This window comes from Lampetra planeri, chromosome 32 (genome assembly GCF_965212315.1).
Source record: "Lampetra planeri chromosome 32, kcLamPlan1.2.h2, whole genome shotgun sequence".
NCBI classification, from domain to species: Eukaryota; Metazoa; Chordata; class Hyperoartia; order Petromyzontiformes; family Petromyzontidae; genus Lampetra; species Lampetra planeri.
This window is the reverse complement of record NC_136138.1, coordinates 8,115,401-8,141,733: the sequence shown is the minus strand read 5'-3', so window position 1 is coordinate 8,141,733 and position 26,333 is coordinate 8,115,401. Positions and strand designations below refer to the sequence as shown.

General features: G+C 46.7%; 1 protein-coding gene across 1 annotated transcript in view; it reads left to right on the top strand.

Moving 5' to 3' along the window:
* The window catches only part of LOC144729398 (synapsin-3-like), a 146,820-nt gene that overhangs the window by 90,900 nt on the left and 29,587 nt on the right, over window positions 1-26,333 (top strand). The window contains exons 6-8 of the mRNA XM_078609658.1: window positions 9,997-10,059; window positions 14,035-14,177; window positions 20,558-20,632. Of these exons, the coding sequence (XP_078465784.1) occupies window positions 9,997-10,059; window positions 14,035-14,177; window positions 20,558-20,632 (281 nt within the window). The remainder of the gene's footprint in view (window positions 1-9,996; window positions 10,060-14,034; window positions 14,178-20,557; window positions 20,633-26,333) is intronic.

The window sequence follows — 26,333 nt, the reverse complement described above, 5'->3', positions numbered from 1 at the left end:
GTCACGTGACAAAAGACAAATAGTTCACTGCTTTAGCCCACCGGTGTGTTGAAGTGTGAAACCACAACATTTACCATTTTTGAGTACGACATTTCGCTGGCAATTGCATCCAGCATCATCGGGCAATTCGCTATCTAACCCAAAAACGTTGATTACGAATAATATTGGTCGCGAAAGCCTATGTGTTAAACTATATCTTTCTTTCCAAGATATCACCAGAGATGGCTTGGGGACATTGTCTCAGCTGCCGTGCTCCACCTTGGTCTTGAGGGTGTAGGCCTCAGTCCTAGAACTTGGCGAGGAGGCACCAGCCTTGACACTGGCCACTGCCTCAGCCATGGGGCCTCACGATGGAGTGGAAGCCAAGGGAAGGGACTCCCCAAGAAGGATGATGTCCACCACAGAGATAGCGATGGCATCAGCTCACGTGCAAAGTGGATTGTTCCAATGCGAAACTATGAGAGATGATCGATAGCATCAGCCTGTGCAGGCTTTCATCCAGCGTGCCAAATATCGTGGCCGATGATGAGGACGCTTACGTGCAAAGTGCCACCGCGTCTCCCCTTCCCTTCTGGGAAGGGGCGGAATACGGTGTGTGTGTGGGACAGACATCATTCTGACAATTACACAAGCGCGACGCTACGTCGTGGCTCATTTGCACTTCGTGTCCCCCCCCGCCCCACTTCATCGGTTCTCCCGTGGGCGTGTGCGCCTGGGCCGTCGTAAACAAGCGCGCGATTCTGCGTTGCGGTGAAACGCTCCACTGTGCACGCCCGCGCACATGACGCGCTGTGACCCGTCGCTGGGTCGTTACAACGCCCCCCCCCGCCCGCCGCCGCCGCCGCCCCCGCTCATTCGTACAGCTGGTCACTTCTTCGAGACGGACTTGTTCTATAAAAAAAAAAATCCCGCAAGCACGTTACGTCTCCCGGTGAAATGCGTCGCCGCGTGCGTTTTTATTCGTGCGTCACGCGTAGGTCACTGCCTCTTTCCCCGATGCTCGGCCCACCTTCCGGAGATTTGCAACGTGCAGCGCCCGTCACGTCAACAGTGGTGACTGAGCTTTAATGAGACGCGAAGCCGGGGTCTCATGAAGCGAAGTCGTTGAATGAATGAGTCCTCTTTGAGCGTGTTCAAGTATCTTTCCTCCCAAATACTCGGCCCACCTTCCGTTGAAATTTGCAACGTGCATGCCTCATCAGGTCAAGAGTGGTGATTGAGCTTTTGATGGGAAGCAAAGCCACGGCTTGATAGAGTGAAGTCGTTGAATGAACCGAGTCCCCTTTTTAGCGCGTTCACATCTACACAAACAACATCGATGCGTTAATGCACGCGCGACAAAGGTGACACAAGTATAAACTCAATTTGGAGCTTTCGTGACTGCAGGAATTACTCCTATGTTTTGTGTCTCTCTATGTATCTCTGTGATATCTGTCTGCGTATATGTCTGTCTATATGTCTCTGGTTCTGTGTTTTATCTCTCTCTCAAATTTAGCATTCTCAGGAAGAACGTAATCAACCAGGTAGGGTGTCGACTGTTATGTTATCCGACTCTCTGTTGTATTACATTACATTTCTAAGTATACTAGATTTGTGTTTCTATTTCATTTATACCTGATGACGATTGCTTGTGTTGCAATCGAAACGTCGTATGCTAGTATTTAATTTATTATTTTATCTTTATACGTCACTTTACCGAAAGAACCAAAGAGTGACACAAGTAGCATCGCGCTGCTCCGGCAATGTCAACGGCAGCGAATATAGCCACGTGGGTCTCAACAAAGCCGTTTTTCATTACCACAAAAGCAAAGTGAGATAACAGGAAGCCAGCTGAGCACGTGCCATATGATGAATCACGATCGATAACGTGTGGTACCAGACACACACATCAAGTGTACAGGATTCGTGGTATCAGATCTCAGGAACTCCTCAGTTCAAATATTCTGATAAGAGACTTGCACCTCCAAAGCAGCAACGCCCCAGCCTCAAGTAAATTTTAAATGAGGGAATTCATGAATCCAGGGGTAGTCTTGATCTTTTTTTATTTGTTTAGGGGTGTGGGGGGGGTCACCCAGTGGGAAATTCATGATGCCCCAGGCCATAGATATATCGATTTTGTTTGCTTCAGCAGGAAGGGCACAAATACGCTGTAAGGTTTTTTTTTCAGACAGTACCATTGGGCCTCCTGCAACCACTGCTCTGGCGATAAGCATCTAAACGAAAAACGAACACGCCAGGATGGGTACCTGCGCCATTAAACAGAATAGCCAAATATGGGTCTTACATTTCCTTGGCAGCTCAGCAAGTTGTAATACTGGTGAATTTAGTGATGGAGATAGCGGTGATGATGATGATGATAATTTGAATGGCCTTAATGACCATGATAATTATAATTATGTAAATAATGATATCGATGGTGGTGATGATGGCGATGTTGAAGTGATGAATCCATGGGTCACCGTACAGAATTTGGGGAAGCTCCCGCTGTTATTGTGGCTTCTGAGCCAAGTGTGCTCTTCGTTCACAGCTGATTATGCAAGATATGGTCACACCTTCCCTTTGTGGTTTTTGTGAAAGCGACGCAATGAACGCCTTGGTGTGGTCTGGCTGCCGCTGGGAGCCCAGAGGTTGTTGTGCAAGCATTGTATTCGGTTCCATCTAGGAAAGTCAGTTTTGTAATGTTTCGATCACGGAATGTTCCTGAATTCACCGATGACCTCTTGTGCCATTTCATCACAGCGAAAGTAAATTTAGAAGATATATAATGCCCTCTTTATGGGAACGTCTCATTGAGTTTTAGAAGCCTCCCTTTCAGGGAAGCGATCCTCTGACAATGGGAAGTTTTTTCCAAGTCGACGAATACGTATTTGGCATACTTTGCAGCCGTTTGTCAGTCCACTGCTGGATAAATAACTACCCCACACCATGTGAGTCATGGGCCTTGTTTGACCATACTTCACCATGCTGTGCCGATGCTTCATCCCAAGAGTGTTTGGGGTTGCAGCTGAGGGGAAGATGAGTGCTTAGCTGTTTGGAAGGAATCTGGATTATCCAGAGAAAACCCACACGCTTATGGTGGGGGGTTGACATTCAAAGTTCCGCAATGAGAGGTTAAATAATCCATTGCTAAATTCCATCTCCTAGTATTTGTAGCCCCGCCTACAGCACCTGGTATTCAAACTAACAAAACCATTTCCTTTGACACGTATGTTTCCGTTACATTCCACATGTGCTTTTATATATGTGTGTGATTCACGAATAAAATATATAACGACGAATAGAAATTCAAATATTTCTTGAGTTAAAATTATGCAAAAATGAACGAAATGGTGTTTGTGTAGGTGTACATTGACATATTAAAGTGTTATTTTTTTGTAGGAAGTGAGGCATTACTGGCAGCTTGCCTTTGCCAGCCATACATTTCAACCGTGTGATTTTTTTTTACTCACTCTAGAGGACTACATTTATGTGTAATTTGCTTTTAATAACGCACACTTTTCCGCATAAACACACAGGTTTAATTTCGAGAAATTATTCATGGTGGATGGGGAAGCATTTCGTGAATTATACGTGGCTATAAAAGAAATTGCCTGCAAGTAAAACATTTACGCTTTTTTTAAATGACAGCAGCTTTATAGTTGGGTGGAGTTTTCCGTCACGCAGATGTTTTTCTCTAAATTTAAAATGCGCTCTGGAATTAGCTCACGTATTGTCTGCAGAACCGGCCCTAGACCTTTGGGAGCCCTAAGCAAAAATTTGGTTGGAGGCCCCTTTGATGTATGATTTTTTTCACCCACTAGCTAGCAGTGACTCTAGGGGGCCCTCTGCTGGCCACGGGGCCCTTTGCAATTGCAAGGGTCGCTTAGTGGCTGGGCCGGCTCTGATTGTCTGCACCCTCCTCTGCCCAAACTTCATCCCGACGGTGCTCTCGGCGTCGCGTCACGAGATGATGTCTCCTTGCGGATGTCACGCCGAGCGGATCGTGTTCAACTAAACTGTTAAAACTTTCCATAATACAGGTTTTTTTAGGGGGTTAGATCACGTAAATATATAAATCTGTCATTAAACCCGCCGCCACCCGACACGGCCAAGTATTAAGGGTCGTCATGTAAACGTGCCAATTCGTTACTAGTACAGCACACCGGTGTGTTAGAGAATATAGCCACAACATTTTCAAGCTGGCTGTGTCTGTTGGTGGCGGGTTTCACGACATATTTATATATTTACTGGTAGGAACCTCCTGGTTACACCAGCCCACAGGAGGGGCTGGTCACCACGGGGTGACCAGCCCCTCCCCCACACAGCCCCACCTCCCCCAGGTGCGTGACGTCATTTATGGACGGCCCCCAACCGTGCTAATCGGAGGTGTGGGGCGGGGGGTAGGATAAGAGTCATTGGCGACCAGACAGATCGTCAACTCAGTACACTCGAGAACTCACAGGCGGTTGCTTGGATTCGAACCCGGGCATTCCAAGCACTCTGACCTCTAAGCCAACAAGGCCACCTCGACAAAAGTTATATTTTTGAGCCCAAAACTCTTTGACGTCAGAACCACCGCTCAATTGTGTTTCTTCCCGTAAAATAAATACGGGACTAAATACTAAATTATACCAATAACTCTTCCTTCATTTTAGAACCAATAACTCTTCTTGGTTCTTTCGGTAAAGTCACGTAGAAGGGAAGTAATAAAATAATAAAAATAAAACATAATAAAAAATTCTCACGACGTTTCGGCAGACAGACTCTGTCTACTGGACGGACCTGTTCTCCACCTGAGGACGGCTGCTTGCGTTGTGGCCGAAACGTCGTGAGAATTATTTTATTATGTTTTATTTGTATTATTTTATTTCTTCCCTTCTACGTGACTTTACCGAAAGAACCAAGAAGATGAATCCCTGCAGTCACGAAAGCTTTAAATCGAAACGTAAAAATGTTAAATTTTTATTATTTGATTACTTCCCTTTTACGTGACTTTACCGAAAGAACCAAGAAGATGAATCCCTGCAGTCACGAAAGCTTTAAATCGAAATTTATACCAATAACTGTCGCTAACGATCACTCACTATCGTTAAGCATCATTTACTCATCACTGTTGTCAACATCATTCAGTCATCACTGTCATCGCCATCATCGGCGCTAGCAAAACATTAATTAGCGCGCAGCCTTCTCTGATCGTTTCTTGGGCGGCGATGGGAGGAATTGATTCTGGCACAGTGCTGTCCAAAATATATATCTCTCAAATCGATACCGCAATTGATTGTGGAGACTGGGAGTGGCAATAACCAATACTGGGATCTCGTTTTCCATCACTTGCTCTCAAGGTCACCCCAAAGCAAATCTCGTCAATAGTTCGACGTGGGAGTCTCTATATATATGGATCTATCTAAACGGTCCCTCCTGATTGCATTTCCTTTAATAGTTGATTGCTTATTTCTCATACGGTCGTTCTAAAATCCATTCCGATTGTCACGTCATGGACAAAATCACTCGGAAATGCCCCTTACCTCATCATATGGCGGTAACTAAGCAGGGTTGAGACCGGATAGTTCTTGAATGGGCAATCCACCGTACATCACAAATATTATTGGCTGTGAGGTTACGTGGTGGGCAGCAGAGAGGAGCGCAGCAAAATCCCATTGTTGTACTGTGTTTCCATGCTTCCATGTCGAGTTGCCCGGCTTCACCCTTCCTTAGTGACCAGTGTGAAATATGATTGAAGAAGAAAAACAAAAAAAGCATTCGGTACTCTCCAAGCGCAGCACATTTTCACATCTAACAGAGCTAGGCCCTGCGGAAACAGAATCTCTTCGAACTGCATCTGGAATATCTTCATGTGAGCCCTTTTTTTTGTTTAAATCAGCACCGTGTCTCCTGTCAGCTTCGTTAGCCGGGATCCTGTCTGTTTCATTCACGGCCCTGCCTCTTGTTACTGGGAAGCGTTGTTACAGACGGGGCATCATTAAGGAAGCATCCCGTCAGCGGCACACATGTTGCTTTAATGTGTGTTGGATAGCATTGATCCCTCCGCAAAGGGGATTTGGTGAAGCGTCATTATTCGGTCACGATTCGATCAATTGTATTTCGATTTAAAGCTTTCGTGACTGCAGGGATTCATCTTCTTGGTTCTTTCGGTAAAGTCACGCCGAAACGTCGTGAGAATTATTTTATTATGTTTTATTTTTATTATTTTATTATTTCCGTTCTACGTGACTTTACCGAAAGAACCAAGAAGATCGATCAATTATCACAATTTTTTTTGTCCGTTTTCACTGTCTCAGTTGTATCGCCCGCCTTCTGTGTTCTGTCTCATTCATACTCTTATCCTAAAGGTGAGATTTGCATATAAAGTAGACATATAGTATACATATTAGTATACATACGTATACATATTTCATTCCGTGATTATTTCACAAATGCTTCAATTAGCGTTTCGTGATCATAATCGTACATTTTAACGAAGAAACGATCAATTGCTACGTGCCTGGCGTGTATGATGGGAGGTCAACACGTTTTGACAAATGAATACCGTTGTTAAGGGATTTGTACAAATTGGAAGCCCGCGGCTACAAGATGACGGGCATGCCGGTGGACTCATTGGGACACAGAGGCAACAAGTGGTGATGGTGGCGGTGATGATGGTGGCGGTGATGATGGTGGTGGGGATGATGGTGGTTGAGATGCTGAGCCAGTGTTGGGCTCACACCAGACCAGGCGCCAGTCTGTTGGCGAAAGTGCTGATGATGAAGCCACTGCCAGGGGCATTCCAGTCGATGAGTCTCTGCGTGAGTCTATAGGTCGCTGCTATATGTAAATTTATGGGTGTCCATGTGAGCATTCCTGTTTATGGCTTTCTGTGACAATGTATAGATCTATATGCAAGTCGTTGGGGCTTTGTGTCAATCTATGGGGTCTCTTTGTGAGTCTATAGGTCGCTACTATACGTAAATCTATGGGTTTCAATTTGAGCCTCTAGCTCTCTGTGTGAGAAGGCTCTGAAGGTGAAGCCACTGCCAGGGCATTCGAGTTTCTCAATGAAATCCACGTGCACGCGTTTTCACCTGACACCGAAAATACCGGGATGGAGTTTATAGCCTCATCAACCTTGGAGCTAGGACCGCCAGAGAACTGAACCCACAAGTTTTTCCTCTAATGGGCAGGGGTGGGGAACCTTTTTTTCTACCAAGGGCCATTTGGATATTTATAACATCATGCACGGGCCATACAAAATTATCAACTTAAAAATTAGCCCGTTATTGAATTTCGAGTCCCACCTGCGGTTGCCTTGGCAGGGCCAGACTAAATGATTTTGCGGGCCTTATACGGTCCGCAGGCCGGACGTTCCCCACCACTGAATCTAATCCCTCGGTACTTGGGGCCGTTGGGGCATGACCGTGAAAAAAAAGAGCTTTACAACTAATCGGATTCCTGCGGTACAAACAAAAAATTCTGCTTCTGATTTCAAACCGAGAAGACAGCTTCCATCCCCGCCAGAGATTGATGTTTGACGTTTGGTCACATCGCGGTTTTTGTTCTTCCCCCAGCACCTTAGAACGTTCCCTTTGCAGCCAGTCATCATTCACCCTGATTACATGAACAGGAGTGGATGGACAAAGGGCTGTAAGTAATTACTATATATGATTATTAATTCAGTATGTACAGTATATATTTTTAAATCAATTGCCACTGGCAGACTGTTTCAAAGGACTTCTCATTACCATTTTACTCTTTTGTTTTCACAAGAAAATAGATGTTTTCAATTTAAAGCACACGCTATTGTGCTCGGCTGCCTGCAGATTTGTTTTTTTACCTCTTGACCCCCACCCCCCCCCCCTGGGGCCCCCCGCCACCCCCACCATCCCGTGAGTGAATCATTTAATTTGCCACATGGCGCACGGCAGTCTGTTTTGTTTCCTTCGACATTGATGCAGCTGGCTTGTCATGCGTTCGGAATTCGCTAATTGAGTCCTGAGCGAGACTTCCGGCACATGAACGAATAGAGACCCCCGTGTGTCCCCTCCGCCCAGCACCGTGCCCATCGTCTCGTCGATCGTCAACATTTCTCCGCGTCGCAGAAGCACCCAGACAGACGGCGCGCGATCGCAGCGAGCACGCCCACGCGGATCGTGGTGCCCGCAGAGCGTGCGGGGAGGAGATTGAAGACAAACGAGGCCTCGTGAGAGAGAGAAGAGAGAGAGAGACACAGTGCTGGGGCGTAGTTTGCTTTTTTTTCCCACGAACGGTTGTCAAGCGGGCATCATTTGCGCCAGCGTTCGGTGTCTGTGAGGGCTGAGATAGCTTTGAAAATTAATTAAACTTTGTTTTTATTTCGTGTTTTGGTTCGCCCAGACTTCCACTTGCAGAAATGATGAGCCGTAGCGCTTTAACCTTCGCCTTGTCCGAAGCTGTGCCCGTAAATGAGCGGTCAAGTAACTTCTTCCACGCTCACGGTGGTGTGCCACGTAATTGCCTCGCGACGATTGCGCTATTTTCTTCCCCTCCCCCCACCCCCCCACCGAAGCGTTTGTGGTCTGGACGTGGGTCCACTCTCGTTGACCTCTGTGTTGCGCACTGCTGCTTGGAAGCAACAACAAAAAACGACGCACGGGAAATTGGCTTCGGCCGAAGGTGAATGCGTTGGCCATCAAATGACCTTCCCCCTTTGCTGTAGCATGACTCAGCGTTGTGTCACGCTGACGTTTCTCAAACACAGAAGTGGATGTTAAACCGTATGGAACTTACGCATGCCTACGTGAGTGGGTGTGCACGTGTGTGAAGTTCGTGGGCGTATGGTGGTGCGGGTTGAACCGACGAAAGCCGGGTTCCACGTCTGGTGTAGACTTCCATCGTGGTATAGATTTTTTACAGCCCTTCATGACTCACCAATCCATAGTGATATGCATGCTCTGAGAATTACACCGAGAAGGGGACCACATGAATTCGATAACATATGCAAGTTAGAGGCATTAAATTGACTCTGTAACCCTTTCCTGTTCCGAGACGACTGCAAGTTGCAGGGTGGGTCCCATTCACCACTGAATCTCGGAAGGCGCAAGTGGTTCTCGTTAATTTTATTTAGAGGCGTAGCGCCGTTGTTTTAAAAGACATTTTACTCACCAAAGAGAACTGTAGCGACACGACCGCACTGTCTGATAGCCAGCGCCAAACTGTGCAACACGCCTCTCGCGTGGCCTTGTAGGAGCCTCGGTCGTGACAAATTTATTTTAGTTTTTCTTTCAGTTCCGTCCCGTTCCGATGACGTACGTACGTGTACGTCATCGGAACGGGAAGGGGTTGTGCAGGAGAAGTCATTGGAAGGGATGATGGCCGGTGGTTGAGACTAATGTTGGAGTGGCAGACAAAGGAGCAAACACTCACACGAAGACGACTAGAGTGGAGATGGAGTGGTGAGATCAGCTCGTGCACAGGTGCCAGGTGGATTGTTTACATCGCAAGACTGTGAGAACCGGTGGTGGCTTGGGAGGCCCTTATCTAGCAGTGGATAGAACATGGCTACCCATAATCAATTGCTCTTCTTTATCTTTTTCAAATATTGTTATATAACTTCAAATAATGCTATACATCGAAAATAAACCATGAAACGTTGGTTTAATTCGGCATTTTTTTTTGTTATAAAAGAGTTCAGCCTATCATCCCTTGGGGATCATAAAAATGAGTTCCAATTTTTGCGTCAACAATATTTTGTCCCATGGAGAGACTCTCTCCTTCGCCAAATGAATGTGGAATTTCCACCACTATGCTCTCTGCATGAGCAGGGAGTCACGGCACCCTTCGACTTGTGATGTGCAGAGGCGCCGTCGGGTGGCATGGAGGGACCCTGAAGCGTCGACATGCCTCGGAGCAAGAGACGTGACAAAGAAGAATGCTTAAGGCCGTGATACTAATCTCTCGTCTGTGACAATGTTGATGTGTCCTGCGGTTCCGTTGTTGATTTGTTTGTTTATGTTTTTGTTGTGTGTCTCTATGCCGCCGCTGTAGCTGACTGCGCCCACCTTCCCGGTCGTGGTTAAGATTGGCCACGCTCACTCCGGCATGGGCAAGGTGCGTCGTCTGCATCTTACACCGGGCTCCCGCTGATCGACACCGAGTTGGCGCACGCGCTTGTTCGAATTTGCGGCGCGCTTGCAAAATATATAGACACTTTTATATTTTCTAAACGTGCCGCCGAAACCCAACCTGGGAGGGACATTGAAGCTCAACTTCTCCAGCTCCTTTCTTTTTCACATTTCGGGGGGCATAGATCTTGGAATATTTGTCCCTCGAGTTTCTGTGCCCCTCTGTATGGGGCTCTGGTTGAAGAAAAATGTTTAAATAAACATGCCACCGATAAAAATCGGAACAATTTGAAAGGCGTCACTCGACGGCGTCGAGACCGCTATCACCCGCAAAAAAACACTCGACGTCCGGGGAATGTTCGGCGCAAGCGAACGTGGTGTCCCGCCGCGACTACTGGCGTGAGTCATCTTCTTGGTTCTTTCGGTAAAGTCACGTAGAAGGGAAATAATAAAATAATAAAAATAAAACATAATAAAATAATTCTCTCGACGTTTCGGCCACAACGCAAGCAGCCGTCCTCAGATGAAGAACAGGTCTGTCGGAAAGATAGCGTCTGAATTTCAGACGCTATCTTTCCGACAGATCTGAAATTCAGACGCTGTCTTTCCGACAGATCTGAAATTCAGATGCTGTCTTTCCGACAGACCTGTTCTTCACCTGAGGACGGCTGCTTGCGTTGAAATTCAGACGCTGTCTTTCCGACAGACCTGTTCTTCACCTGAGGACGGCTGCTTGCGTTGTGGCCGAAACGTCGTGAGAATTATTTATCATGTTTTATTTTTATTATTTTATTATTTCCCTTCTACGTGACTTTACCGAAAGAACCAAGAAGATGAATCCCTGCAGTCACGAAAGCTTTAAATCGAAATTTTACTGGCTTGAGGTCGATGCCGTCATCGGTCGCAGCACCTGAGGCGGTTGATGGGAACCCCACGCCGGGAGATCTCCACATGTAAGGCAACAAACGGGAGGATTTCCACAAAGTGAAACTCTAAAGTCAACTATTTTTTTCTATTTTACCAGGAAAGGCCCACTGAGCGATATAGCGCTTTTCCAGAAGCGACCTGGCCACAAATGATAGCTGAACGAAGTGGCTTATCAGGTGGACATTTCCAGCAGGCAAATACTCTAAACGCGTGTTGTTTCTAAATGTGGAGGAAAAAAAGCGGAGGCCTCGGAGAAAAATCCGGGGAGAACATGCAAACTTCAAATATACAGCAGCAGGCATCAGGGTCGGGATCAAACCCACAACCTCCTGTATACCAGGCGAGGTAGTTAACATCTCGCCCACGTGGCGCCCCGGTTTTTGCTCTGTATCGGGTTCTCGTTGAAAGAAAAAAGTAACTAATTTACAGACCTCAGAGGGTGGAGTGATAATTATAATTGGGGATATGAACTTGCAGACACCCTATGGACCACTGCGGTGCTCAGCCAAAGCAGGGGACAGGAATAGTGATGTAGCGCTTGATCAAGTGCAGGATATACCTTTCTAATATCAGTGAGCATTAAGATGGATTGCGTTTTATTGAATGAGTCAACATCGTTCGGTCATTGGTCTGAAAACTCCGTGAGTTTCTCTGCTATCCATATTCTGTTACGTGTTTATCTGTGGTACGAATGTCAATTCGTTAGCCAGACATGTGGGAATTAACTGGAATACCTAGGGGGAAAAACCCCGATGTATTCCATGAGATTCACAGTGAAACTCTTGCACAGATGGATTCAATTAAAAAACAGACTCAGTCCAGTGAGTGGACACAAATCTATCAGTGGGCTGCTATCCATTGCCGCAACTGCCCTCTCCACAACACCTGAAAGCCCTTACACCCATAGTATGCCTACAACTCCTGGTGTGCAACAGCACCACAGTGCACTCTTCGAAATTTGGCAATGCCAACGCCCGAAGCAGTGGCCAAGTGCAGGATATTGGGGAAAGATCGTACAGGTTGGACAGAAGGCACGACGGAGACCTGGTGTGCACTGATGATCAGCCGTCCAAGTAATGAACAGGCTTTAATGCTGCCTAGCTTCTGAGATCTGACAAGATTCGGCACATTAAGGGTGACTTAGGTCATCGCAAAGGCATTCCCATTAAAAAAAAGAACTCCTTTGGGATGCAGTCACGAGGAGGCCATAACTGCCATCACATGTTTTATTGCCACGACGCAGAAAAAGCGACGATCGACTCGACAAGCCGAGCCGACAATCGTAGTGATTTGCTGCTCAAATGAGCATTGCGGGGAATCCTTATTTCCAATTTACAGCCCCTGAGCCAGAAGTGGAAAGTCCACGTTCCTATGACGGGGGCGAGTATATCCATGGGAAAACCACTGTTGATAGCCCCACAATGTGGCACTTGTACGTTCGACATCCCCGGAGGGATGATGACGATATGAAAAATATATATCACGTTGTACCTTCACATCCGTGACTTTGAAGATAAAAGATCCCACTCGGAGAACAGAGCGGGCCATTCATTGAAGAGTATCACAGATTCATAACTGAGTGACCAAGACAAACCTTGGACTTTGATTGCAAGAACGCAGGAGCCAGAGGGGGGTTATGTAACACACATTCAAGATGTTCTGCGGGGCAGATTTTATAGGTTTACCCCATCTCGCTCGCCCTCTGGACTCACTCAGCCACTACGCTACCCAATTCTCTCTCCCTCTCTCTCTCGTACTCCCCGTTTGGCTTTCTGCTAACAGTCAGTCAGTCTTAACACACGGCAGCCAATGCGGTCACCGGCTTTTATGTGGGCAAATCTATGGAAGGCGGAAGAGTGTGTCAATATTGTGCCCACGATAACGTTATCCCTTAAGGGCTTGTCCATCTTAGCTGATGTACCACGTGGTATTCTTCACCACCATCGCAGACAGAGCACAGCAACGGATACACAATGAAAAACATACGGGGATGTGGCAGTGGTTAGCGCAGTGCGCCGTGAACCTGGCAATCCGAGTTAGATTCCCCATCGATGGCAAAACGTGAGTGATTAAGTGATTAACGATGTCTGTTCTGGCCCGTAACTTGTCACCCCTCCCCCGTTCACCAATATCTACTGACCAGTGTGGGAAAGTATAGTCAAACAACCCTCGTGACCAACAGCGCATGGGGAGGGCCTTTGCGATATAAAGGGCCCGAAAATTATCGTGATTATTAATGCGTACGCCATGTAGAGTACCAACACAATTCTCGACTCTGAACCTAAGAGAGGTCCACAAATTGGTTAACGAAACATTCCGCTGGCCCTGCGTATGGCCAGGACTTGAGCTCGGTAGCTGTCTGCATAAAATGCCTCCAAAGTGAACGTTTTCCCTTTGTCTTTGATATAAATATAGAGGGTGTTTCAAAAAAATGTGAATTCTTATTATGGGACTATCGTTTTTAATGAAAAAAAACGTATAATACACAGTAACATGATAATAAATGTGTGTTAATAGCTTCAAAAAGTCTCCACTTGTTTGCCATCGTTGTCAACACATGGCTGGAATCTTCTCCAGGTGGTCTCCAGAGCCCGGAGGCACATGTCTTGTGGTGTTGTTGCAAATTCTCAGAAGTGTTAAAAACATTTCTAAGCACCCTGTATATAGAATGTATACTTGTGATGAACACAAGAAATAACTGTGTAGATCTCTATTGACACACACAGAGTGAGAGAACATGAAGCACGCAGCAGGTGACGCAAGTGTCGCGGTGTCGGGAGACGAAGATACTTCCACTCGGATCAAATGCGTGTTTACACCCCCCCCAGAAAATTCCACTTGACCTAATTTTAATTTTAATTTTTTACCTACGTGACTTTACCGAAGAAACCTAAGAATATGAATACTTGCAGTCACGAAAGCTTCAAATCTAGAACTAAGTTGCAAACTTATTAAAATGCCTCTCTACTTTTTGAAACGCCAGATTCACATCGTTTGCCACCTCGGGCGTTTGGTTCTTTGTACGTGCCTCCAGGTGAAGGTGGAGAACCATTACGACTTCCAGGACATGGCCGGCGTGGTCGCCATGGCCCAGACCTACGCCACCTGCGAGCCTTTCATCGACTCCAAGTATGACATCCGCGTCCAGAAGATAGGCGCCAACTACAAGGCCTACATGTGAGTCTCCTGCCACTGGGCTATTTGGCGAGCGGTGTAGCTTTTGAGTGTGCAGGCAATGAAAATTGAAAGGCCCACGGTAGCCTAATGAGGCCCAGGCTTTGGCCTACAAAATAAGGGGGCTGGGGGGGGGGGATTGGACAGGAGGCCATCGCATTTTAATTCCTTGCAGCAGAATCCATGTAAATCACGCTGTGGCACTGGAGTTGGTTTCGGGGAACCTGCCGACACGAACTGTGTTCGCACCAGAAATCCTGATCTGATCAAATGGCCGGTTGATCAGAACACATCTAAGCACTTTGGAACGTTTTTGTAACGTATCATTTTTACGTTAGATTCTTGAGTGCACGTATGGTGCGCCTGATAATTGATATCAATCTGCAGAGAGAGAGAGAGAGGTTGCGCCACCTTTGTTACTGGTGGACTAAACCCAATTGCAGGCGGGCACTGCAAACACCTTTGTGTCGCATGGGGGCAGCTTCCGCTGGGGGTTCCCCTTGGCCAGACTGCAGCGGGGAATCAGAATTTCTGAGATGACATTTGATGCAAGGTGCTTCGAGTTGCTGAAGTATTCGAGCGAGTGCCCTATAAATGCAAGTCATTATCCTTGAGCTCGCTTGGCACGACTCGGTGTCCTAAACGGAACATAACAGTTTAAAAACACACCACAGGCTCCCCCTTTCTCAATGCATAAGGTCACCTTGCAGAGAAGCTGCCACTCCCTGGGCTACAGCGGCAATCATTTTCGGCAACTTGTTGTTTGTTTGTTTGTTTTTGCCATCCGCCCGCGGAGCGGGGCACAGCTGCACTCGGCCTAGCTGTGGACTTTTTTTTCTCTTTCGCACGAGCTGAGTCATGTGCAAAAGCCAGCATGTGTTCGAGGCAACGCGCCTCAGCTCCGCCACCAGGCCGGTCTCGAGCCACGCGGGGAGAGAGATTCTTGCAGAACCATGTTATTGTTGTTCCTGGTGTGAGCGGCGGTTGCAGCCACACTTTGGACGTTTTGAGGTGCGGGGACGTCCAAAGGAGGTGGCAAAAGGGGCGATGAAACCCTGGCACTCGCTGATGGGCCATGGTTTGCTTGTTGCTCGTGAATAAGGAGGCCCCCAAGTGGCGTTCATTGGCGACAGACCAATAGGCTCTAATAAACCCACTTAAGCAAAACTGCCTAAAGATAGTCATTGTTGTTGTGATGATGACGACGATGATGATGCAGATGATGATGATAGCAATAATGAGGATGATAACGATGTGATGGTATCCAAGATTTGGAACATGTAATTACCCACAGGCAATTAAAACTTGTTGGTGAAACACACAGGACACGGTGGCCCGTTGAGCTTCATCGCCGCATTTGCATAATCCTGAGATGCCAAGCTGGGCACTTCAAGCAGCGCAGGCACACTTCAACAGGGGGTGCTTTCAAACATATATAATGAAATGAAGCGTTGCTTTACCATTGCAGTGGTTTAAAATTATCTACCCAATTTCTCTGGGAAATTAGAAACCCATGGTAGACCGGACAATAACAAGGGCGTTTTGGGGACGGGTGGAATCAAACTTCAAGTGCAAATTATCGACGGGTTTCAGAAAAGCAGGAGTGCTGGCCAGAGCTTAACCTCGGATTTTTTTTGTTTTGAAGAGAGGCTTTTATTTTACGGGAGCTTTTACAGCCGTGTCGCTACTGCCAATGGCTTGGTGGTCTTTACGTGCATGCCAAGCAGCCGTTCCTTCTTAAGCGCTTCATTATTTGTGCTTCGAACGATAGCGGCTTCAATCGTGTTTAGATCACACCATTTATTCTTGCAACATAAGTATGCATGTATGTTGAACTTCTTTTGCACCGTTCGTAGTCAACCGTGCTAATTGGAGGTGCAGTGTTGAGTCTATGGGCAGTGTTGAGTCTATGGGCAGTGTTAGTCTATGAGCAGTGTTGAGTCTATGGGTAGTGTTAGTCTATGGGCAGTATGCATGTATGTTGAACTTCTTTTGTACCGTATGTAGCCAACCATGCTAATTGGAGGTGCAGTGTTGAGTCTATGGGCAGTGTTGAGTCTATGGGCAGTATTAGTCTATGGGCAGTGTTGAGTCTATGGGTAGTTTAAGTCTATGGGCAGTATGTATACATGTTGAACTTCTTTCGCACCGCACGTAGCCAACCGTGCTAATTGGAGATGCCGCGGGTTGGATTGATCATTTATCATCATCGTTATTGTTTTGCCTTCACGTACAGCTAATTTAATTAATGTATCCGAAGACATTCCCCCCTCCCCAACATGTGAATGAGTGATGGATAAAGTGACAGACAGGGACTGGTATGGCAGTGCTGTAGAGGAAAAGTTTGAAATGCTGCACCACTGACAATACTTACTAACACTGGCTCAAAATGCAAATATACAGGGTGTTTTTAAAAAAGAAAGACCCGATTTGAAATCGCTATATCTCTGCAACCACGAACCGCCCATGAATGAAACTCTTACCACTTGAAAGGGTGGGGCATAGAGAGGAGGGCGGGGCATAGAGAGGGCGGGGCATAGAGAGGGCGGGGCATAGAGAGGGCGGGGCATAGAGTTTCGAATGATGACCGCTAGATGCCTCTCCCAGCGCACAAACAGCCCCTAGCCTAGTTAAATGCACAAGACGCGCTGCCTCAACTTTGGAAAGGTCGCACAGGACCCCAAGACTTGGCGCTACACTCTTGGCCCTCAAGATCCCCAGACATCACACCCTGCGACTTTTTCTTGTGGTGATACGTCAAAGACCGTGTTTTTGTGCCACCATTAGCGAATAATCTGGATGACCTCAAAAACAGAATCACGGCAGCGGTGACTTCAGTGGAAGAAGACACTTTGAGAGGCGCTTGGGACGAATTCAACTATCGTCTCGATGTTGTCCGTACAGCAGGTGGAGGGCACATAGAGCATTTATAAAATGGATAGTAAAACTTGATAACTCATTAAACCGTTCGTAATTTTTTGTGTAATTGTAACCTGTTGCCATCGTGAAATATACTGCTTTGAAATTGGGTCCAGTATTTTTAAACACCCTTTATATAAACGATAGTGTTTGGAGCAATGGAAGAATAACCAATGGTAAAAAAAATATATAGAGATAGATAAACACAGCAGACACATGTATTTTGTTGGTAATCATAACTGAGTTGTCATCCATATCACCATTATGGGACATTGGCTATCCACTGCTAGATGAAGGCCTACCCATGCCATCAGGCCTCCTTTGCGGTGCTGAGGATGCCACAATCCATCTCAGTCCTGCGCACGAGTTAATATCATCCCTCTATCCCTCTGTGTCAGTCGCTTCTTAATCTGGGGGTTCACGCACCCCCTGGGGGTGAGAGATATGGCCATATGTTTTTTTCAGAAGGTAAATAATCGAAACGCAAATTAAGCACGGTCACATCAGTGCAACTACATGTACTTTTGTTTTCAAATGTTCTTGCTGTGTTGCAGTCGAAACGTCGTGAGAATTATTATTGTTTTATATTTGAATTATTTTATTATTTCTCTTTTGCGTGACTTTACCGAAAGAACCAAGAATATCGATGTACTTTGTTTCATCAAACCCTATGTATGTATGTATGAGTATTGTACATGTGTATGTTTCAATGCTTGAGAACTACCAAAGGGGCGCAAGGCTGCATGCAGTAAAGGTTAAGAACCACTGTTCGATGTCATCCCTTTCACATAACCTCAATGTCATCCCTCCATCTCCGTGGCGGTCATCCACTCGGGACGCATTCTCTCCTTTTGGCCGCCATTCCATCACCCGTTTCGCCCATCGATGCTGCCTCATCCATCTCGTGACGTCGCCAGGCCCAAGCCCGCTTAACTTTTCATAACAGTCAATGTGGTCTCTCTCGCTGGCATTTGTTCACTGGACCAGGTCCGAGTGAAATTCCCAGCGTGCACCTCTCCGTTAACGCTTCCTTTGAGCAGCACTTCTCGACATTTGTTCAACTTTTTCTGTCTCCATGTTTCTGATCGAAACATCATCGCGGGTGTTATGACGCTGATTAGCAACCATCTTCATTGGGCATCTCCCGATTAGCACGGTTGGCTACGTACGGTGCGAAAGAAGTTCAACTTACATACACACATTGGCATTATTACGTCCAGTTTTTCAAAAGCACTTCAGGCTGCTTCAATTTTCCTCATTGTTTCATTTTTGATCCCAGTACGCCTCCAATATAATTGCCCTAAATATACAATTTAAACTGTGGTTTCAATCTATATGTCATCGTGGGAAAATGTTCGTAAACTTCACAGTAATGTGGTTAAATGTGATTTTGCCACACAACAAAAGACTGATACATTTTTCCTCACGACAACATCTTTTGTTCGTGCCAATTTTTTTTACTTCATTTCTACAAGGCCAAACGTGCATTAGTCATCGCGCATGCACGCGGACACATTTTAATTTACACTCTTGAAATGAAACGACGGGAAAACCAGCTTCAGCACAACAGGGCAGCCGTGCCACTGGGCCACGCTTCACCGCAGCAATAAAAGAAAAGCGCATTCTTCCACGCGCATTCCGCCCACCCAAGACCTACACATTGCAAAAATTTTTGTCGGATTGCTGGCAAGCCATTCCACATATTGGAAGGGGAAAAAATGCACTTTACAGTAAGCCAGAGTATTTTTTTTGGTACGTATTGGTATGTGGGATGCTGCCGTGGTGCAATGGTTCACACAATGGCCTTGAAATCCGGAGGTCACGATACAATGGTTCACACACTGGACTTGAAACCCAGAGGTCATGGTACAATGGTTCACACACTGGCCTTAAAACCCAGAGGTCGCCACCGTTTTGAATCCATCGCTCGACACAGCGGTTGAAACAACGGCGTGAGTTCCTCAACCAGCGCCCCTCCCCTGCTGCCTCTGTCCACCCAGAAATGTAAATGGGTTCAACCACAGATAACACTGGTCAACAACAAAAAAACATGTTTTTCTGGCCTGGACTTTTGCAGCTGTTTTAGACTAATTTCAGGGTGCTGATTCCAAATCTGATCTCAGATTTGCTCCATCACATCTCATTTTTATGCTATCGGCATGCCCCATTTTCATTGATTTTACCCGAAATTAACTCTGTCACTTATGATTGCAAGTTGTTGCGAGTCAGTGACTGCTTTAGTGTTAAAATATGGTGCTGTATTTATAGGATAGTGTGTTTATAATATTATTTTATGTAGATATCCACATTTATTTAATATTTTTCTTCGGCAGTTTTTATTGAAAATGCAATATTTGATATCTCAAAAACCCGATGTGATAGACAAAAACTGATGCCAGATTTGGAATCAGCATCCCAAAATTACCTTAAAACAGTTGGAATACCTTATGCCAGAAAAAGTGTGTTGACCAGAGTAATTGATCGGTAGGTCACGTGCGGTGCAGTAACGCGTAGGTAAATTCCACGTCTTCCACGACGCCTGGCCTGCGTGTAAGAGTAGACCAAGCACCTTCTAGAGGGGGGTCTCAAGAGCTCCATCTAGTGGCGGTCCTTCCAACAGCAGTGGTGCGAGCGAGCAATCACAGCGCTGCGCCTTTATCAACAATGTTCCCGTAGATATGCCCCGTGGCGCTTTTTAATGTGCGGGCAAATATTCGTGAAGAATTTGCATATGAACTCAACATCTGCTGTTTGCTGTGTGTAATAAGTGTTAAAAGAGGTTTAGCTGTTGTTTCAAACAAAAATATACCAAATTGCAATACTATATATACTAGATACGGTGTGTAATCGGGGTAGTGTCAACAATAGCAATGCTGCTGTGAAATGCTGGTAGCATAAATGTGACTTATTACATCTGATTTTAAACAAGCAAAGCATCTTTGTATGTATGTGTGCACTTTTAAATCAAGAATTGAAAACTCAATTCTTTAGAACTGCTTTTTGTGCTAAGTTTGTTGTCCCCCCCGCACCTCCAATTCGCACGGTTGGCTACGTACGGTGAGAAAGAAGTTCAACATACATACAGTGCTGTGAGGAGATAGAGGTGGCTTGGGAAGGCCCATTCATTCATCAATGGATTGATCATTATTGACGACGAACTTCTCTTCCAAAGTAATTGTTTTGCAATGTTGCACCATACTGCACTGCCGTCCCTCGTGCTGTGTATGTGAATGTCTGTACAGCATTACTTTGCTTTAGTTTGGCTGTCCGAACCTTCGATGGGGATGGATAACCAGCTGGGGGGGGGGGGGTCACTTACAGAATCCTAAGCAACGATCTGCGTCAACGTCACAGGACAAGTTACCGGCGGTGCTTTTAGAACGCGCGTCACCGTGTTAACGAACTAACGGACGACCTGAGACTTGAATGAGTGAAACCAGCTGACCCCGTGTCTTTTCACCCAGGAGGACCTCCATCTCGGGAAACTGGAAGGCCAACACGGGCTCTGCAATGCTGGAACAAATCGCCATGACGGAGAAGTGAGTGAACTTTGCAAACGCTCGCCGGCGGGGGGACGCGCGGCACGATGAGCTCACTCACGGGGAGTAATCTCGTCCGCTTATTATTTCGCAACCGTTGCCAAAAAACGGCGAGTGAGGGTGGCCGAATTGGCGCTCGCAAAGCATAAAAAACGTAAAACGGCCGCAGGAGCCTGAACAAAAAACACGGCGCCGTCTGTATGTGCGCGGCACTTTCGGAGGTTTTTTTTACTCAAGTCTTTACTTTTTATGTTGTCGCAGATGCTAAACACAGACCCTCAAGATGCGTGATGCGAAGACGCCACCAGCCGCGAGCATTAAATGATAGTTCAGCAGACAAAGAAACTAGCACGCAGTTCATGAATCCAGCAAGGCTATAGGAACGTGTACGTCATCGGAACGGAATCGTGAAGAAAACATAAAATAGAAATAACTTTTTTGGAACCGAGGCTCCCACAAGGCCACGCAGCTGGGCGTGCGGCACAGTTTGGTGCCAGCTATATCATAGAGTGCGGTCGTGTCGCTACGTTTCTCTGCGGCGAGCGAGTACAATGTCTTTTAAAACAACGGCGCTACGTCTCCCTAAATAAAATTAATGCCGAACCGCTTGCGCGTTCCGAGATTCGGCGGCGAACGGGACACCCACCCTGCAACTTGCAGACACCTGGGAACGGGTTAAATTACTCAGCACGTGCCCAACCTCAGAAGCTACGCAGGTTTGTGGCCAGACAGTGCTTGGATGACATGGGACCTTTCTTTCCAGTATCAAAGTATAAGAATAGATTTTACACTTTCTGGCAATAAAACAGTTGTGTTAAGATGTTCAAACACCAAACAGAAACCTTTTGCAAGGAGTCATGTCTGCATTAACCACACGTGCTTGTGTTGAACAGGCAAACAGAAACATGCTCTGGTAGTAGATGATGATGCATTGCCTTTGAAGCTGATTGGTCCACACCAGAGACAGCTTTCTTTAGGGCCTAGTCTCAATCAGTGTTAGACCAGAGGACGCCAAAAGGCGAACACAGCATGAAGACAATGCACTATCAATGGAATGCATAGCTCGGGGCGAGCAGCTACATCATGCTGTAGGTGAATGCAGGCACGACTCCTTGCAACAAGTGTCTGGTGTTTTAACATCTTAACACCTGTTTTATTGCCAGAAAGGGTAAAAAAAACCTATTCTTAAAGTGCGTGGATGGTTGACCAGCCTGTATTAACAAAAGGTGGTATAGGCTGCTACGGCACTATGTTGTCAGCTGAGTGCAGTGCGGAAAAATCTGTTGTTTTACTGTACTTCTATGCGCCAACATCATCTACGCATCCCCATCTTCACCAATCCACGTTCGACCAGCGTCGTGAAGTGTGGTCCACTAACCCCTGCGGCCTGTACGGCATGGGGAGGCCCTCATCAACACAGTGTGTCGAACTTCCTTCGCACCGTACGTAGCCAGCCGTGCTAAATCGTGACGTTGATTTTTTTTGCCTCGGCATGTTATGTCACCCACTTAGGACTGTAATTCCACTTTTTTTGTATTTTGACACCTTTTATTGACAAGGGAGTAAATGCCGATAGAAAACGGCGATTTTTTTACCTACTCACTTGAACCGAATTTATTTTCTTATCCACATTGGGGGATGGCGGAGATTGGCGCATTCAGTTTCACGCGACAGTATTTCTAGATTTGAAGTTTTCGTGACTGCAAGGATTCATACTCGTTGGTTTTTTCGGTAAAGTCACGTAGGTAAAAAAATTAACACAAGCTTCCGTCTTCAGGTGGAACCGTCACAGCAATATTACCTACGTGACTTTACCGAAAAAAACAAAGAGTATGCGACAGTATTTGTCAAGACCATTAACCTGTGCCGCAAATGAGCCGGCCGGTAGCTTCTAAAGCCACGTAGATCATTATCTTCAAAATTACACCTCCCGGTAGGATTTTGAGAAGTTGACGGTGAGGTGGCCCAAATTTTCTGAAATGTCCTTTAGTCTGGCTGCTGTATTCTCGCACGTAACTGCAGATGGGAATCGCGTAGCAAAAAAAAACCCCAACACATCCGCCTTACAAATCACTGCCTCTCTGTCTCTGCTGCTCCGATTGAGCCATTTCCTGTAATCAGTAACCTGCTTTAGATGTGCCGCTACTGTGAGGCTGTTGTTATTGAGGAGTGTGCGTTTTTCACTCTGCACCACTGCCAACAACAGGAGTTCCTCATTTCCATGTTCATTCGCGTAGCCACAGGTGGCCCGTACGCTGGCACTTAAACGTTTAATTGGACAAACCGAGGCACATTTACATGCAAATAGATATCTGAGCAGAGCAATACAATCTGGATTGGTTAACATCTGGGTACGCATCTCCAGAAAGCTGCAGGGCATTCTGAGCGATAGGATGCGTATTTATTCATAAGTGGATTACGTTTTTTCTCTTCTTGGTTCTTTCGGTAAAGTCACGTAGAAGGGAAATAATAAAATAATAAAAATAAAACATAATAAAATAATTCTCACGACGTTTCGGCCACAACGTCTGCATTTGTTAACATCTTCAGACGCTGTCTTTCCGACAGACCTGTTATTCACCTGAGGACAGCTGCTTGCGTTGTGGCCGAAACGTCGTGAGAATTATTTTATAATGTTTACTTTTTATTATTTTATTATTTCCCTTCTACGCGACTTTACCGAAAGAACCAAGAAGATCCCTGCAGTCACGAAAGATTTAAATCGAAATTTGGAATACGTTTCTCTCGCTTCTGTACAATAAAATACAACTGTGTATCCACCGCTGGACAAAGGCATTCCCAAGCCGTCGGCATATCTTGCGGTTTCGCGATGCAACAATCCGCACAGCTCCTGCACACGAGCCGATTCCATCACTCCATCTCCGTCGGTGGACGTACTCACACCGCCGCTCCCATCGAGCGACGCGTCCTGCCCGAAGCCCGCTTTAGTTTTGTTCACGGTCCACGTAATTATTAACATTCCATAAAAATGGAAAAAAAAATGATGATATACAGTTACAATAGAAACACCGCACATTTTTAATATTCCACTTCCACTTTCCTTTTCCTGCAAATCCTTAACATAATTGTGAAATGACACGCGGTACACATTTTTGTACGTCGCTTGGCGCTTGAAAAACTACGAAAATGCCATTGCGCTCATTAGAACGTGTGTCGTACGCGTGGACCGCACTGCCTCAAACGTGCACGTGCGCGTGTTGGCGACCCTAGTTCAATTCCCGCTCATGGCCAACACCGGTGACGATTATCTCAGCCGGTCCTGGGCCTCCTCTAGGTCGACTCAGCCTCAAATGAGCACCTGGTGCGGTGTGTCAACATCGCCACTGGGGAGACAAAGGCGGCCGGGCGCGGTGTTGGCCACCCGCCCCCTCGTTGCGGCGTGCCGGCACTCCATAGGTGCTCGCTAACAGCACTTGCCCCTACAGTCTGCGAAGGCTGCACGGGGGATCTTTTGTCTTGTTTGCTGTAGCATTAGGGGAATGTGAGGGCTTTCCCCTGTGTCAAACAAAGACAGCGTCGCTGCCCCCCACATCGATACGTCCAAGCGCGCGCACGCGTTGAGATTGCAACAACAACAAAAAACACGCAGGTCGGCTCGTTAGCGATGCACGGGTATTTTTTTTTTGCCGGGTCGTTACCGCGATATCAATCGCACGGAGCCGGCCGGCCACTGTTGCTGGTGCAGGCGCGCGCCCCTAATTACAGAATCCCCAGCCAGCAATGTCCACACACTCAATCTCAGTCCTCTGGCAGGCAGATCCGCCAGGTGTGTGAGCCATTATTTAGCACGTCGTTTGTGGGTGTAGACGCAAGTGTGGGGGATGCTTTCGTGGTGTAACCACACGGGACTCGCACGTAAATTATTATTTATTTGACCAGGTAAGGCCCTGCTGAGCTGTTTACTGTAGCTCTTTCTCAGAAGCTAACCCGGTCACGAATGATAGCCCAACAGAGTGGCTTTATCACGTGGACTTTTTTGTTGTTGCACGTTCTCCCCCTTGGTCGCGTGGAGCTTTCCCCGGGTCCTCTGATTTTTTCGTCCACATTTAGAAACACGCGTTTAGAGTATTTGGCTGATATACATTGCCACGTGATAAGCCACTTTGTTACGCTATCATTTGTGGCCAGGTCGCTTCTGAAAATAAACTATATAGCTCAGTGGGCCTTACCTGGTGAAATAAAAAATAAAAATTCCCGGCATGGCAGGTGAAACAACGGTGAGCGTTTTTCTCAAATTCCCCCGTCTCGTCTGTCCACCCAGCAGTTTGAATGGGTTCACCAGAGTGAGTCGATCGGCAGGCGGCATGTGGTGGGGTACACCCGCCTCTTCCAAGATGTTTTTGGCCAGCATGGAAGAGTAGGCCAAAATAACGGTATGGATGTCCTCTCGAGAGCTCTCTCTCTAGCAGAGGTCCTTCCAGCAGCAGTGCCATGAGGAAGTCATTTCAAGGCTGCACCTTTACGTATGTATAATGATATTCTTTCGCACCGTACATAGCCAACTGTGCTCTCATTATTTCTCACTCAAGTGATTGGGTATTTAACTTTTTTTTTGGTGAGGGATTTCCGAATAATCAATGACCTCCCTCTCTCTCTGCTGAATTCCTCTGCCACCGGAGGCAACACAAATCCTCCAGGGCTCTCCGGCTCTCCACCGCGCTACGGCATTCCCCCAGCAAGGCATTAGGAAAATCAATACGAATAAATCTCGCGACACCGCTGCCGTAAAAAAAAACTCTGGCGTATATACGGGGGATATTGCTGGCATTCACACCGCTCTGGAGCGCGGATCAGTATTCATTGCCATGTCCCGTCTTTCCCTCGTGTGGCGATGCAGTGGTGGTGCCGGTCCAATGGGGGCCCGAAACGTAATATATACTTGGGGGTCCCACGTTCAATTTACAAACTCCTGGTGAGATGACAGAAGAGATATAGATATGCGCTTACTGATGCAGTCCTCTTTTTTTTGTGTGGGGAAGGGGGGAAAGGTGGGTGGGGGGAGGGTGGTGGTGGTGATCAGCAACGGGTCGATCTTAATGTCATAAATGTAAGTGAGATTTAAGACATCTACAAAACAAATTGGAAATGAGATGAGAGAAGAGAGATGCAGACGAGAGAGCGCAGAAAGAGATAAATTGGCTTTTGAAGGTTATTGGCTTGTTATATTTATTAGACTTTGAACTTAAGCTGATATTTGATGTTTTCACGAATCACGGGTTTCTTCGTCTGCTTTTGAGACCCTCCACCTTAGCTCATTCTGTTTAATGCCTCACGCAGCCACGGTGGCTGTGCCCCGAGTAGCCTCCCGCCACCAACCTCCCCGCTCCTCCCGCTGTTTATCATTTCGCTCCTTCGCCGAAGCGTCCTCAAAGCCGCCGTAATTTTTTACGCTCGCGGGGGGGGGGGGGGCTACACACGGAGTGGGCACGCTTTGACGGCACCGTGCCATTTTAATTTGGCAGATCGTGGATTTGTCAACGAGCAAAAAAGAAAATCTGGGCAGTTAACGCGACCGTCGCCTGCCCCTTAACTCAGCGAGACATTTAGTTGCCGCCTTCAATGTGAGAAAAGGTTCCCCCTTGCGCTCCCATCGCAGACGCGGCGAGCATTCTGCTCTGACCGCGAGGGCCGAGCAACTTTGATCCCCACGATCTGACGGAGGGAAGCGTGGAGGTCGCTA